Source organism: Drosophila virilis, chromosome 3 (assembly GCF_030788295.1).
Source record: "Drosophila virilis strain 15010-1051.87 chromosome 3, Dvir_AGI_RSII-ME, whole genome shotgun sequence".
NCBI lineage: Eukaryota > Metazoa > Arthropoda > Insecta > Diptera > Drosophilidae > Drosophila > Drosophila virilis.
Window position 1 is genome coordinate 2,689,037 of NC_091545.1, and position 17,075 is coordinate 2,706,111.

Genomic DNA, 17,075 nt, shown 5'->3' on the forward strand with positions numbered 1-17,075 from the left:
CAGCCCTTCTATTTAAGTCCAAGTCAGAGTCTGGGCCAGGTGTCGCTTATGGTTCAAGCTTTTGAACTGATTAGCCGGCCCGAGAGCACCTGGCTCTCATTGCTTTTATGCAATTAACTGGCCGATTGTATGCCCAATCGGTGTGCTGTAATAACTTTTAATTATGGACCAATCGGCATAATAATGTTCTGGAAACTCACTTTGCATGCAAGCAGTACCTCGAAAGCACCTGAAGGTCAGCTGAAGGAGCTAACTCTGAAGGTATTGGCATAGTTTTAACTTAAATGCTACATTACCTCAAAGAAATTAAAATAAACAATAATTCAAGACCTGCTAAGGCATTTGACACTTGGGCACACTCAACGCAAAGATACCCTGTACAAGCTGCTGCAAATTTATCATTAAAAAGAGCACTTAATCTAGTTAGCTTTGAAAAGCCCCAGCGTAAATGGAACTTTTGCCTAGACAACGTCAGCACCTATTTTTCACACTAGTAAAGTTCCTAAAAGTAATATTCCCAAAAGAATCTCCGCACTTATCTTTGAAAATATGTTTTGAGGCATCAAACAGACGAGAACCTTTTTGTTTTTTATTGTTCATCTATGCGAATCGATTCTGTGTCGGGCTGTGTACTGAGCATCAATCAGTCAATCAGATTAATCTGTTATATAAGCTTAAGAGAAGAGATAAGTTTATAGAGATGAGAAGCCTTACTATTATATCATGCTCTCTACCGAAACGAATATACCCTCTTCTTTGTCTGTAGAGATGAGCCTATAGAGATGGGAAGCTGAGCTGGCAAGATCTCTATCGAAACGAATATACCCTCTTCTCTGTCCTATGAGTACTATCGACAACATTTCAGTAAGTATCGATAATGCCAACAGGGAAGCTTTACTGGCATATCATTCTCTCTCATCCTAACGAATATACCCTTTCTCTGTCTTATGCGCTATCTAAACATCCTCAGCGCATTCTCTCAATCGTTCCACCAGGTATGACAGGTAATCTAGGGTATTTAAATTTAATAGAGTACTAAGTCTTGAAACCTTAGAAAGGCAGTCGTAAATTCTTTGGATGCTTCCCCGTAAGATTTTGGTGGTCAAGCATTTAAATTGACATATGTCAAGCTGCCCAGCCTCCACACAGTGAAACCCCAACACAGACCCGGCCCAGTGTAACCAGTTTGTGTTCTAATTAGACTCAGAAGCCAATTGGCAATTATATTTGCTGATCATTTAAATTAGAATTTGCAACAGGTGCGCCTCGTTGGCGACGCAACGGCGACGGCGATGGCGGCTGTGCAGTCTACAAATGGCCGCCTAACGGTTTGGCCGCAACGCCCCGATTTATATATATATATATATATATATATAAATATGGTATATATATATATTTAACAGCTGGCAGTAAGTATATTTTTGAAAAGTTCAAGACAAGTCCAAGATTAAATGACTTAAGAAAGAAAAAAACCGAAAAAAAAAACCGAAAAACCTCGCGAATAATTGGCCCGAAATGGCGGCCACAATGCCAAGCGAATTGGCTAAGCGCAATGTGTAAGTCATTGACTTTGATATTCAATTAGCCAAATACCAAAATGCCAAACCAAAATGTTCTACTTAATTCTGTTGCTGTTGGCTACTGTCAAAGCCAAGTCGGGCCCGGCCCGGCCCAACCTTGGCACTTTATGCGCCTTTAATTAGCCAAATTTGAAATTTGAAATTTGAATTTAAAATTCGAAATGGATTTGCACGGCCAAACGAAACGTGACGTTCCAACGTCTTTTACAGCTCTCTGTGTGTTAAGTTGAAGTTTAACTTAAACAATTAATACAAATTCGTGTCTGTCTATATGGCTGTGTGTGTTTGTGCTTTTTAATTGCAAAGTGCATTCGACTTCCGGCAATTACACATAGGCAATTCGCTCGGCGGTTCAATAAACTCCGCTGTCCCAGAGCGTTTCCTGCAGCCCTAACCCAAATATTCACTGACTTTGACCAAAGAGCCAAGTTCTAAAAAGACGCTACTGACCATCGGCACGTATACCATTTTCCACCTCAATTCCTACACATATACATATATATACCTTATATATATATATACCATTAAATGCAAATAGAACTTCGTCTGAGCTCAACATTAAATGTTTGATAAATGTCTAACCTTAGTTGTAATATTTTTTATAGAATTAAAAGCCCGTAATTAAAATTGGCTTCTAAATGCACGCTTTAAGAGCTTTCAGTCATAATTCCCACGTCTGCAATTCGACAACATTGTTATATTTATCAAAATTAAATCTTGAGAATTTTTACAAAATTGATTACATTTTTCAAATACCCTGTTACCTTGAGAACTCGTTTAAATAAATATTCAATCTTTTTAACTTAAAAATATATAATTTCATTAATTATAATAAAATATATATATACCCTGTAGATTGGGCCTATACCCTGTAACCTTGAGAATTATTTTAAAATTAAAATCAAATCTTAAGAATATTATGAAATATTTAACAACTTAAAATAGAAAAAAGAATAACCATTTTTATATACCCTGCCACTCTAAAAGTTTCTTTAACTTGAAATCAAAGCTTGGAAATACTTAAAAAGAAAGTAATTTTATCAAATATTATTGAATCAGAATTTACTTAATTGAAACTAAAATTATTTAAAATTAAAACAATATTCTATAAAATATAAAATATACGCCTAAAGAATTTATTTACATTCACAATCAAATTAATAGTTAAATAATTTGTTGGAATATATACATTTTAAACTAACCAAATTTATTCAATTTTGTAATCAAATCTCTATTTACTAAATTTTAGCTGAACATTTAAAAAATAATAAGAATATTTGTTATAAAATATGAATTTACCCTGTAACCTTGGGAAGATTCAAAAAATTGTTGAAGACAAGGTTGTGAATATCTTTTGCGACAGTTAGTTGAGGTCAACCTTCTCTCCTTAGGTTACATACATATGCAAATGTAGCCTTTCATTAGTCCAATTCCAGTTAAAATCGTCATACAGGGTATCTTTTGCGTCTCCCTTAGCTCTGAAAGTCGTGCATTGTATTGCTCGCTATTATGCTGGATTCTATTTTAAGTATTAGAACGGCAGCTGGCACGTTTCTATAGTATTACCCGGACCCGGTTTTATTGGTTTTATCGCCCACATCCGATCAGCTTGTGCTGCCGCTGCCAGCAATTAACACATTCAATTTCTATTCAACTCAGATCAATTATCATAACGCTTGAGTTTCTGTTGTAATTGCCAATGCGATAAATCTGTGACACACGCTGAGGTAGGTCATGTTAACAATCAGCTGGCATTTTCAAAGAAGTTCAACAATATATATCGTTATGATTGCCTATTGAAACAGAGCAAAAAAAAAAAAAAAAACCTTTGAAATAGAATGTGATTTATTTCTTGAGACACTTTTAAAGATTCTTGAACTATTGTGCGCTGCATATTAGTTAAGTATAGTTATAAACTATCGAACTAACTTTTTAATAGCCCTGGCATACTAAGGCCTTCAAGTAATATTCTTTATGAGAGCTTGATACTCAAACCCGGATCCGAATCCGGATTCTCGTTGCCTTAATTCTTTTGTTCTTCTTCTAACTTCCATGTGAATCTGAGACTATATCCTTAGATCTTGTATACATGCTAAGTAGTCCTAAAAAACGAATGTAGATCGTTTCTGCAACTAGAAGCCCAAATTTGCATTATAATTCCACAGCTACTTGCATTCAAATATTAATAAAAAAAATTATTTAATTTAAATGCTCAGTTTTTTTAAGTTTTGCGAATAAAGTCAGCTTTATTATAGCATATTTAGCATGTAACTGTATAATAGATGTATATATATATGGATAAATAGTATATAAGTTTTAATAGAACTTTCTTTGGTTATTTTATTTATCTGAATATAATTATTTTTGCAGCCTGCTAGACAAGCATGGGGACCAACCCGCTGCCTCTGAATATAATTCTATATAAATGTAGATATTTTTATATATTTTTTTATTTGTTTAAATAGTAACTGCCAATCTTTAAATATATGTAGTTATTTTGGCTATAATATTTAAATTCAACATTGATACGTAATTGAACGTTAACACTTGTTCTCAATATTTGTCAATAGAATGCAACAAGAATAAGCTATTAAATTGATGCTCTGGTAATTGTCTAATATAAGTATATGTATTGAATAAGATGCGTATTATTTGTTCCCAAATTTCTAGTTCAGTTAGAAGCATAAATATATATTTTAATATAATTATTGTTGCTTTTGATTTTAATAATTCGCATATTTATTGCTGCCTTGCGTTGCTTTAACAATTATTCTTTAAGGTCGCAACAAGCTTAACGTTTTTTTTTTTCAATTAAAATTCTTAAATTCATTTTTTTCCCTAAATCGTTCACGTTAATCGCAATCTCTTCAAATTCCTAAATAATAATGATATCATCTCACAAATGTTCCCTAATCAGAATCAGACTTTAGAGCATAAAAAGCGAAAGTTGATGTTAAATGAAAATTTAAAGCTACAAAAAAAGAAAACTTGAAATAATAAACAAACAACAAGCAGTTGAAATTATTTTTCAATTATATGTTTAAACTTTATTAATACACAAAACTTATGGATAAGTAAAATAATAAACTCTACATACCTACAATACAATACATAATAGTCATACAAATAATAATAATAGATAATAATAATAGTACACAATTGTAATATTGTCGTTTCCAGTTATTGTACAATGTAAGAAAAATCTTCAGCTATATATTTCCTCATCTAACATTTCGTCTAGTGCTTTCTCGTTGTTTTTTTTTTTTTTTTGTGTCATTTTTTATCTTTGCTTTTTTTTTTCGTTTTGCTATTGATATTGCCAAGAAAACGCTCTACAAGAATACAAATATATTTATATATTGATAGAGAGAGAGGGGGCCAAGTAGATAAGTATTATTAACGCGTTCACATATTTGCATTTTTTAAGTAAATAATTATACGAACAAAATAATACAAAAACAGAAAAAAAAAACAATATGTGGGCTGAGTATAGCAGCGGTTGTATTGTGCTTCTTTTTTTTTACTAAATTGTGTGTGGAATGGTTTCTTGGTTTCTCACAATCACTTACAAGTCTAAAGATTTTTTGGTCCAATAATATTTAGTTGGGGTTAATAAATATGCAATGCACAAAGTGAAAGTCGGGGGTGGGCGGGCGTTGTGATAAAACAAAATCAAAAAAAAAGAGGGTAAATGTAGCCAAAGCGAAACAAAAAAAAAAAAATTGTTGAAAAAAATAGTTTCAAAATTGCGGTGCTTCAATTTGCATAAAAAGAAGAACATTAAATTCCAGGGTATGTGTGTGTGGTATGTCAATTTAAAATTAATTTGTATAAAATGAGACCGTTGCACCTGTATGCTTAGGGTTGGGGTAGGTTGGTAGGTTGGTAGGGGTAGGTGGTGGTGGTGTAATGGGCAGAGTATTTACGTTGCGTTTGCTCTAGAATGGACGCCGCAGCTTTTGAATGGCATTGGTCAAGTGCAGAATCTCCGTATTCATTTGATGCACCAATGTGTCCAGCTTGTCCACCGAATCCAAGATCTCGACACGCTCGGTATGAGGATTGAAACGCACCTCGAACGGACGCGACATGGTGCTCACCCAGCGACGGAACTTATCCTTGGCATCCTCAAAGCTCTCGGCCACATAGTAGATGGGCTGATATTCCTGATCCTGATATGGCTGCACCGCGGTGGCAGCCGGCTCAAAAGCGCGATGCTCGCACTTGTCGCTAATGGCATGCAACAGCTCGCCATAGGCGCTCAGCAAACCAGCTCCGTAGGCCTTGACTTGGCCGTGTTCCTTGCAGAGACCGAACTCAACAGTGAACCAGTAGACCTGCGCAAAAGAGACCCAAACAAAACGTTTCGTGATTAGACACCTGTCTGGGCCGGCACACAAAACGGCAAACTCATGCTGCACTTGGCTTCCATGGAGGTCAACGGAAGCCATTAAGTGCCAACCAAATGAGCATAGCAATTGAGTTAAGTTGTGGCGGGTCGGGGGTTGGGCTGCTTACCGTGGAGAGCTTTTCGATTTCTTCATCGGAGGCACCCAGCGAGGCCAGTCCAATCTCCTGGGAGAACTGGGCGAAGCTTGGATCGGCCAACAAAGGCATATGACCCAACAGCTCGTGGATGGTATCGCTGCAAGGAGAGAAAGAAAAAGAGGCAAAACAATTAGGCGTTAAATAATAGCTGGGCTGTGGGCGTGTCTAAAAGTGCTGCTGCTTTGTTAAACTAATTTGGCGCACAATAAAAGTTGCCACTGGCAGGCGGAAGCACAGAGAAAGAGAAAGAGAAGCTGCCGACGGAAGCGGAAGCTGTTGGAGCAGCCGCACCAAAATGGCAGGCAAATGCAATTAGAGGACGCACAAAAAGCTCTGCCTTTGAAGTTTAAATATGCTCTACGCAGATATATATAGTATATTGTATATAGTATATACTTACGGCTCGGGCGTGTGGTAGGGCGAGTTGACGTGACGCACATACTGTGTGCTCTGGAAGATGCGGAAGGCCAACGAGGCGAGGAAGTCGCGTGCGGTCAACAGGCCGGCGGCTGGGCGCAGCGAGAAGCCCGTGTTTTTGCGCAGAAAATCGGACATCTCCTGCAGCTGGGGCAGACGATGCTCGACAAAGATTTGCTCATCCTGCAGCATCTGGAAGGCGGCACGATATTCGGCGCAAGCGTGTTTCGGTGCCAGATCCTGCACAGTGCGGAACACCGAACGCCAGGTCTTGACCTCCACCTCGGTGTAGTTGATGTGGGGAATTGGATCGCCATATTTGAAGGCGAACGCGATTTCGGCAATCTCCTTGCGACGCTGGCGGTAAACCTTGTCGGCGAAACCGGGATGGTTCATGTCCAGATCGGGCTCATATTTGGTCATCAGATGATTGCAATTGTCCAGCTCGGAGGCGTGCTTGGGGAACCATGGCGCCTTCACGCTAATATTGTTCTCGGCCAGCAGATTCATGCTGCTAAACGAGCCCGATTGGCGCAGCGAACGGATCAGCTGCAGCAGATTGCCGCGCGTCATCTCCAGCTTGATGAGCACATCATGATCGACGCCCTCGACGCGCGATTGGCGCGACTCCACATGCTGCACGGTGCCGTGGAACGTCTCGATGGCCTTGAGTATGCGGCCCAGCGAGGAGATGCCCTCCTTAAGGCGCACCACCAATGCGGCACCCTGGACGGCTGCCTCCGCCTCGGTTGATTCCGATGCGGCATTAGCCAGGACAATCTCGTCCTCGGTGAGGCCATAATCTGCAATTGCAAGGAAAATGGCAATCAGCAAGGCAAGCGGCTTTACAGTCACGTAAGCGTATAACTGAGCTACGTGTGGCACCACCCCAACCACCCGCCCACTCAACTACCCCCCTTGGTCCTGGTTGCCATGGCGCTTAAGTCGAGCGTAAAAAATGAAAAAGGGAAATGCGCCATTTACCCTGTTGAATCCGGCAGCTGTATGTGAGAGTGTGTGCGTGTGTGTGTGTGTGTGTGCGCGCCTAAAAGGCAACACCCACACACCACTCACACAAACACACACACACACACATAGACACATTTACAATCAGCATCCAATTCTCACGCATATTCGCTGAGTGCTGGCACTTTATCATATTAAGCACTTAAGTTCATGTCAACCAGCTTTACTGTACTTATATATATATATATATATATATAGTTGTGTGCCACGCCCACTTACCGTTCTTTGTGGGCACTTCATCATCGGCTGGCGGCTGCTCAGCGCGGCTTTCAATTGTTGCCTCAGTTTCAAAACTCTCAACTACAACGCAACAAAAGAAAATAATAATAAAAAAAATTATATGAATGAAATAAAAATTGCGTGCAATAACAATAATAATAAAATCATATATGGATTGGATAAGCACCTGGAGCATATTCCTCTTCCGCGGGCAGCTCCAAGCTGGGCTGCGCGTCCTGCAGCTCGACATTTTGCTCGGCGGGCACATGCTCGCCCTTTGCCTGCTGAATGCACTCCTCAAGCGAGGCGTCTTTAAAACATAAAAGAAATTGCAACAAAAATAAATTAAAATGAGGCAGAATTAACTTAAAGGCAGTGGAAATCAAAAGAAAACTATGTTTGATTATGCAAAGGAAGCTTTAAAGAAGTGCGAAACATAATTTGACAGAAAATTTAAATTTGAGTATTTAAAAAATAGGCAAACATTTTCAATTAAAGTTTTTCTGACTAAGTTTAAGTAAGAAAAATCTTTAAAAAATATTCAAAAAATTAAAAAGTTGCAATGCTTATAATTTGCGAAATATATTTTGGAAATTTGAAGAGCTTTTGCTTGGAAATTCTCAACAAATTATAGGAAAAATAACTTGAACGCTTTTAAATACTTTTTTTAATGTCAATTTGAACATTTTCTAACTTCAACTAGTTTCGAATGTAATATAGATAAATTTAAGAAAATTATAAAATATTTATAATTTGTATATTTGAAGAAGTTTCTCTAACTTTTTCTAAATTCAACTAGCTCTATCTTAAATAGTTATATCTATTGTTTTTCGTACTCACCATTTGCCTTGCTGCGCGCCTCCTCGAGCACGGTTTGTTTGTTCTGCTTGACCACCAGGCTCTCGAAGCGTGCATCATCCACGAGGCTGCGGCGACGGGATGGATACCCATTCTGCAAATGCAAAAGGGAAAGTTTGATGACATCTTTACCACAGGATATGCGCCGGAAATTAGCTATTTTCTGTGCGAAAAGCAAACTCAGCAGCCATGCCCATGAATTTGTTGGGCGTTGGATTGCGCAAGGGGCGCTTATATAAGAAAACCCAGGGGATTTATAATATAAGTTTGTTTGTGTGAAAGTAGCTGACAATGGCAGCGGATCGGTATATTTGGAATTTGACAGGCTTATGAATGGCGGCTATTCTATCCGAGCTGCAACAGAGAGCTCCACGTACAATAACTTATGTGGAGCCTCAAGCAGTTGCAGTTTTTTTTTTTTGTTTTGGTTTTTGTTTTTATTTTGGGTTTTCACAGTTTCTCTTGCTGATGAAAGAGATGCGAGCCATTGAATCATCTTTATTGATTTCATATTTTGTTTTTTTTTTTTTTTGTATACCTTTGCGGCGGCACAACAGCATCAACATAAACAACAACAACATGAGACAACATAAACAGCGTCTGGAGATCAACAATGAGACGCGACTGTGTGTAAGTGCAGGGCAAATGTGTGGCGGGCAGCCACTTTCACTCTTCCTCTATGGGCAAGAGATCTTCACACACGCAGACAAGACTGTTTAAATTTGTTAAATAATAACTTTGTCACCTGTCCCAGCTATGTTTGTTGTCTTTGTTGTTCTTTTTGAGAAAAAACAAAAACAATATAAAACAGGATAGCAGTAGGTCAAACGCAGTCGAATTGAATACAAAGACTCTGCTTTTATGACAAACTCAATTTAAAACATGACAAATTGAAAACCTTTGGACAGTCACGTAGACCAAGCACAGCTTAATATGGGTTCAACCCTCTCTCCCCCTGTATCTGGCCTAGCTATTAATGGATATGATCTTTAACACTTACCTCAATACTGTAGGATTTCTTAATGGCGAACATTTCGCGATTCTTTTGAGCAGCTGCAACGGCCATCATTTTGCTTATGTGTTTTGTGTTTTTTTTTTTTGTATTCAATTAGAAAATTTCTTTCAAAAATTTATACAAAGTATTGCACTTTGGATACTAGTTGATTTTTTTTCAGTTATATGTTGCAATAAGCACTCGAAATTTTGTACACTTTCACTGCTTAATTGCCTGGCGAAACGCTCCTGGAACTGCGAACTGTTTGCGTCTAGAATTTAGCTAAACCGTAGAACTTCTTCAATTCACACAGCACGTTTGGGTTTGGGTTTTTGGGTTTTCTCAACGCGTTTTTCTCGAAACTTTTGTGGAAACTTTTCGAGTGCGGGAATTGAAATCCTTTTGCGTTGGGCTTTACTGTGTTTAGCTAAGATTTTATTACAACAAACAGAGCAGCAAACTACTTGACCACACAGAGGGCTGGCAAGTCTTTAGAGCGAATGTTAGCGAATCAATGCATGCCCCAGGTTCAGTTGCCAGCGCTTAAATACCCCACAGCCGAAGCGCCGCGACGCCAGCTGCGACGCCAACGACGACCGAGACCGAGACCCAAACGACAACGACGACGACGACGACAACAGCGACAGGTTTTCGCATGACGCGGCTGTGACGTAGTCACCGGGGGCTGAGCACAGCTGCTGCTGTTGCTGCTGCTGCTGTTGCTGCTCTTGTTGTTGCTGCTGCTGTGGGGTTTCCTCTCACCAAAGCACACAACTTGGCAGTGGGTCGACAGCGGGCTGACTCGACCAAGTTCAAGTGCGCCAGCTAGAACGGCGCTTGGCATTGCTCCGGCAGCTGTTGTTGTTGTTATTGTCGCTTGGGTTTTAGACACAAGCGCGTGCGCAACGACTGCGAACTGAAAAAAAAAAACTATAATAAAATATTTGGAATTGTCGCGGTCTCAGCGCGTCATTAAAAAAGCCTAAACAAGTCATAAAAATAATAAACAACAAAATCCCAGCAGCAGCTAGCAGCAGCTAGCACAATCAACATTGCGCATACGCCGCGTGTGACAACCCCCAATCTATGTACACATAAATATGTTATTTGTAATAGATTTGCTTACAGGCGGATATTATTTTCAATAAGCACAAGAACTAATTGGAAAGCAGAGCAGGAACTGGCCGTGCCATTAGAAGGTGGGCAGCCTACATTTAAGTCTATGCAATTGACTTGTAGATACTCTGCTGGGGATACGTTGTTTGAGTCCGAGCTGGACAATTGTTAGACTCAGCAGGAAGTTCTGATTTTAGCAGAAATTTATCTTTATATTAGAGTTTATTGCAGTAGTAAATGTGCGAATTTTGTACTTTCATTAAGTTCTAGGTGTGCGAAAAAGCGCATAGTATTCCCTTTTCGTATAGCTCTTATCCCCTTGGGTGTTCGATTCGTAAGCTGCATTGCCGGCGCGCTAGTCAAGCAACTATTTGAATAGCGTATAGTTATTATGAAAGCGCATTAAGACTAATTTGCATGCGTAAATGTAACACATTAAACTAATCTTAACTGGGCATAAACAAATGGCGTCAAAACATCTGGCAAATTGTTTAGACATTTGCATAGCACATGCAGCTGACAATTCGCGACTAACTAGCTAATTCCTGTAAACTGATAACACACATAAATAAACACAAAAATATAGATATATATTAATGTGTGTACATGCAGGTGAAGTGCTGCTGTTGTAGTTGTAGCCGAGGCTGGCGCCTAATTGGATGCTGGTCTTAGATCATTTGAATGACATTTAGTTGAAGTTTGAGACTCGCATTTAACCAAATTCAGATTTAGCCGTTCGCTTTGCCATTGATCTACATTCGGTGTCGAGCGAATTGTTGCACTTGTTGTTGCCTTTGTTGTTGTTGTTGTTGTTATTGTTGTTGTTGCAGTGGCAAATGCCGTCATCCTTGCAGCATGCCGATCGAAGCTATAGATTATATTTAACCTACCGATAAATATGAGCTAATGAGCTGCCGCTTACTCACGACAAACAAAAAAGGGGCTTCATATGAAGTTATTAAAATCCAGACACACAAATTGAGCTGCGAATTGGAAGAGCTAATTGCATACCAATTTTTTTCTAATTTTTTTTTTTCTTAATAATGGGCTGACTAACCGGCATACATAGAAAGATTTATCAAAAGGGTGCACTCGTTAAATATTTGTTAACAAAATAACTGACAACAATTTCGAATTCGAGTTGCATAAGCTAATTAACAATGATTATAGCTAACTAGCAATGAGATAATCAGCACGTTATTCAATTGAAATACTAATTAATAAATTGGCAAGAATTATATAGCCAAAAGCAAGCATCTGAAATAATATATAGAAAAGAAAATTTGCTTACGACATAGTCGAAGTTTCAATACACTTTTGGAAAATAATTTTTATGGGAGACACGAATACTAAACAAACTCAGTTCAGTTTTTCATATGACATCTTTATTATTTATCATTCATTTACATAATATAGTGCACCGATCTAGTCAGATCTGGTGTATATAACTTCTGAAGCCAGAAGAAGCTTATGTTTCCAATTTCAGCAGCACAGCTTCAAAGACAGCCGAGTTCACAGGGAGCATACAATAAATTAGAGATATTGTTTATAGATTGTGTACAAATAAAGTAAGAGAGCTAAACTCGGGAGTGCACGACTTGGGCATACCCTGCAACTTCTACCAACAACAAATACGGCAATAAAACTAAATAAAACAAAAATTAAGTTCCCTCTGTTCCGAATATCATATGGTATTCTTGAAGCTGAATGTCAAATTTGTAAACTCTAGCTGTTAAAGCTTAAGAGATTTGGTCAAAACCAGAAGATCGAAAGCGATTTATATCGATTGCAAGGGCAAATTATCGATTATCGAAAACAAACTTTTACTGAGGGGGCACTAAAAGAATCTGCTTTTAAAATTTCAGCCTCTAGCTAGACCGACTCGTCTATTGATGCTGTACAGGAATATATATACTTTATAAGGTCGTCACTGATCTTCCTTCTGCCTGTTACGTACGTTTGTACAAATCCCTTTTCACCCAATTATTCTCAATGTAAATACATGTTTCATAATGTGTCAGAAAAGCAAAAAAAATTGCAAACTGTAATTCACAAGTTATTAGGAATATTCGAAATATTTTGCAATTTATGTGCAATTAATTGCATAAACATTTGCACATATTTAACATTTAACATTTGCACATTCATCATACTCTAGGCAGTTCGGGGTCTAGTTCTTTTTGCCGCACACACAGACACACACACACACACACACACGGATTTTTGGCAAACTTTTCTTCCGACTTTTTATATGCTGCTTGTACAACAACAAAAGATTGTTTATTGTGCGGTTGCATAATTAAGGCATAACATTTAAAAGTCCGCTGTTTAATTTGACTTTTATTTAATATTAAAATTTATAATTGTGCACGGCATTTGTTAAGCTCATTCTAAAGTTATTAAATATATAGTAGAAGAGAACAGCAATAACAACAATTGCTCAAGGTTTTAAAAGTAACAAAACGCACAACAACAACTGGCTTTGGCGACCGAAGGCGGAGCTAGAAACGGAGCCGGAGCCGGAGACGGAGACGGAGTCGTTTGTGACTCACGGCTCGTAGGCAGAGCCATTCACTGGGATTTCCTTGTCCTTGGCCATGACCCTTTAACGGCTGACTGGCCGCAGCTTCTAACACGCCCCGCCCCCCCGTCTGGCACGGCACGGCACGGTTCGGACCAGGTTCAGCCCCTTTCCGGCCCGGTTCCCGCCTTGCTCAACCAGTTTGTTTGTTTTGTTTTATTGAAGTTTCATGATCAAAACCCAAACAAGTGAAGTACAACTACGCACAGTCCCTGCCCCCTCACGCCCGCTCTCTAACTCCCAAACACTTTTGATTTTTTTTTTTTTTGGGTTAATTGTTTTCTACAAATAAATTGTGAAACTTTGAAATTGCTCCTTCGAGAATTGAAGGTTGATGCCGCAGCTCGGCTTTGCAATTTTTTTCGTTTGTTACATAAGACATAATTTTTTTTTTTGGGTCTTTCGGTTTTTATTTTGTTAATGATCAATCATCAAGATAAAAAAAAGTTTTCAAGCAAATTAGGTTCTATAATTAACAATTTTCGGTCAGGCGGCAAAAGTTGAAAACTACATTTAAATTTATATCTGGGTTTTTTTCTCGATATTTTTATTTGTTTTTTTTCTTGTGTTCTAATCAAAGGCACAATAAAATATACACAAATGTTTAAGTCACGTAGTCCATTTTTTTTCCTACTCTTTTCTGTTTGACTTGTTCACAAAAAGTTACGTTTTTTTTCAAAATAAAACAAATATAAATGGAGTATATATTAATTGAGTATCTTTGTCGGAGCTCAGACCATCAATCATGGGTGCCAGGTCATATAATGAAAGTAGTTCCGTTTGGCCAAATATTGGCATTGAGAAAGCGTTGTTGACTTAGAAAGACTTTGACTTAGAAATTTGCGAATTAAAAAATGTTGATTCTATTGATCCAAGTGATATTGCCGCCCTAGAATGTTGCAGGCTATGAATTCTATATGAATGTGAACAATTGGCCAAATATGTAAAAGGTTGATCTGTGCAAAGCTTCTAAGCCAATTATATAGACTTGTTCTTGTTGAGAGTCTAGCATAACTTGAGTGCTCCTTTAAGGATTAACATGGAATTACTTTTCCATAGTGTCTTATGAGTGGAGAATAACCTAAGCCAGTGTTTATAGATGCCGAATAAAAGTTCCTGTAGTCTTTAGAACTTTTGTTCTTGACATATCTGGAATATTCAGCTTATGTCTACTTTATAGCTTTCCCTATCTAGGCAATAGAGCTTCAGTTCTTGAGAGATGTTGAGCATAAAACTTTTATTTTCTATTCTCTCTCTTTCTCTCTCTCTCTCTCTCTCTCTTTCTCTATCTCTCTCTCTCTCTGGTTGCTCAAGTACATAATGTTGCACTTGTTCTGTATATGCCATAGACTATCATAAAATGTTCCTATATCTAGGCTTTAGAGCTTTACTTCTTGAGATATACGGAATATATAGCTTATGCTATATTCAGGGCCGCATATCTGTCAGCTTATGGCCGTCTCGAGCTCTCTCTGGCTGCTCAAGTACACAGTTTTGCCCTTGTTCTGGCAACTTCCTAGAATAATCTGTTCCATTCTGTCTTTTTTTTTTTATTTTCTTTGCGTAGTCTTTAATATGCTGAGCTGCAAGGGCTGTGGCAATGCTTTGTATGAATCAAATATAATTCATAATTGAATAAGGTGCAATTAATAATACAATTAAAAATCCATTTGAAAAACATTTTTATAAACATTTTTTCCCATTACAGCTGCTACTACTACTACTACGAATACTATTTCTAATCGATCTGGCTAACAATTATGTGCATTAATTACAAATGGCAATCATTTTTGTTGCTAATTATTGTATAATATCGAAGTTTTGCTTTCCCAAATCGCCACAAGTTTCAGCTGTGCGCTGTCAGAGCCCGTCAATATGAATGGGGGGGGAATTTGATATATCAATCCCATGCTCCACTCTCCAATACCAATTAGAGCTTATCGAACTGGATTTGCGGTTGATTCACTGGCCCAAAGATGACGCCGTTTAGCTTTGTTTTGTCTCGCATTTAGCCGTCAATTGATTTCATTTGAATATGCAAAATAGCCCCGCGAACGCGCTCAACTTTGTTTTTTTTTCTTTTCTTTTTTGTTTTTTGATTTGTCTTTTGGGCTTTGTGAATTTTGTTTTGGTTTTACGTCACGTGCGGCAATCACGAGATCCAAAGCTCACGCCCAGCAAACAGTCATCGCGGCCGGCTGCGAAAAAAATGTGTAAAAAAACAGTATAAAGAAGGTAAACACTTTTCGGCCCACTTGCAGGGGAATTACTGACTCGTAGATCCCATCATTGACGCCCGAACACATTTCAGATGCGTCGAGTTGTGGATCTTGTGCATTTTGTTTTCGAAAAAGGGGTTTCCAAATGGTTGGCATTAACATAAATTAGCTGCTGTGCCCCATGTGAGCTAACTGCAAATCGGAAAATTTGCGCTCTTCTTTGTGCAAAACTAAACTTGGCTAAAATCAAATGCGAATAGTTAAATTAATCGCATGCTATAGAAATGTACAAACCCTATAAATTGGAATATGTATGACTGTTTAAATATATTACAATATATATTTTCCACTGAAATCAAAAGATGACCTCACCCCCAAGTGACGGGAAAACAGACGAAGTATTTAATATAATTCGTACGTGTCGTAAATATATCAACAAATAAAGCTATTATAAATAAACAGTTAATTCGTATCATACTAGTACTTATTATTGTTCGTCTTACGTAGCATCTATTATTTTTCTATATTTTAGAATGTATAGAAGCTGCTTCCATGTGATGAAATAGATAGGTTAGCCTGCAAATATAGAATAATTTAATTTATCTATAACAAATATGTATGGTTTTTATATTTAATAACATTTCTCTTTAATATATTAATTATATAATTCTTACTTATTTATTATTTAGGCCGAAAATGACTTTAGCACATGCAGCTAGGCTGGAGGTTACCCAAGGATGTGCCCGAGTTCTACACACGAAATTAAAATTAAAATTAAAAATCAATCGAGAAAACTTGCCAAAAACTAGAAAAGTATGATCCTGAGTATTTTGTGTACAGTCGATGTGCGGATGTCACAAATAACTGTAACAAAATCCGGACAAGATTCCTATTGATAAAAATGCATTTCTGAATTATTCTCCCTTCGCTGGGCGCAACAAAACAAATGTTATTCTGCCTATTTCGCCATTCATCGAAATCGTGTTCATTTTGCAAAAATTCTCCTATGATCATGACTGGGCCATTTTTGATGTAAACTCTCTGAAACGTTTAAAACGGCATTTAAAAAGATTTCAAATAAACTTGAATAACACATGAGAATTCGCGTTCGACAGTTCGGAAACCTTTCATTATGGGGCATCAGAACATCGCTCTTGTTATTGAAATAACTTATTTAAATACAATTGAAAAGAATGTCCAACAGTTGCAATTACTCTCTCAAAAAGGCTAAAATAAAAGTCTTCCCAAAAACCTTCCCTAAAAGGCGCAACCTCTCCGTTCAGCCTTCATTGGCATTATAAGCATATAATGCATATATTTTGCATTTAATAACATTAAATATAAATATTTAATTAGCTGGCTCGAGGTCCGTAATTGAATATTGAAAATGGAAAGGACGCCAAAACCAGCATTAAATAAATAATATATTAATATTCAACTCAATTTCATAATCGACAAATTTTTCATTGAGGAACCACAAACAACAAATGTCTTTGCCACCATGGAATATTTAAAAG

General features: G+C 37.7%; 1 protein-coding gene across 1 annotated transcript; it reads right to left on the reverse strand.

The window, feature by feature from the left end:
- Positions 1-4,824: 4,824 nt before the first annotated feature.
- Positions 4,825-10,163, reverse strand: ple (tyrosine hydroxylase ple). Its single transcript, XM_002046130.4, has 7 exons — positions 9,649-10,163; positions 8,631-8,742; positions 7,978-8,100; positions 7,791-7,871; positions 6,529-7,348; positions 6,099-6,225; positions 4,825-5,917 (listed from the first exon to the last, which is right to left on the reverse strand). Exons 1-7 carry the CDS (start codon positions 9,715-9,717, stop codon positions 5,519-5,521), a joined length of 1,731 nt encoding a protein of 576 aa, XP_002046166.1. The 5' UTR covers positions 9,718-10,163; the 3' UTR covers positions 4,825-5,518.
- Positions 10,164-17,075: the final 6,912 nt, after the last annotated feature.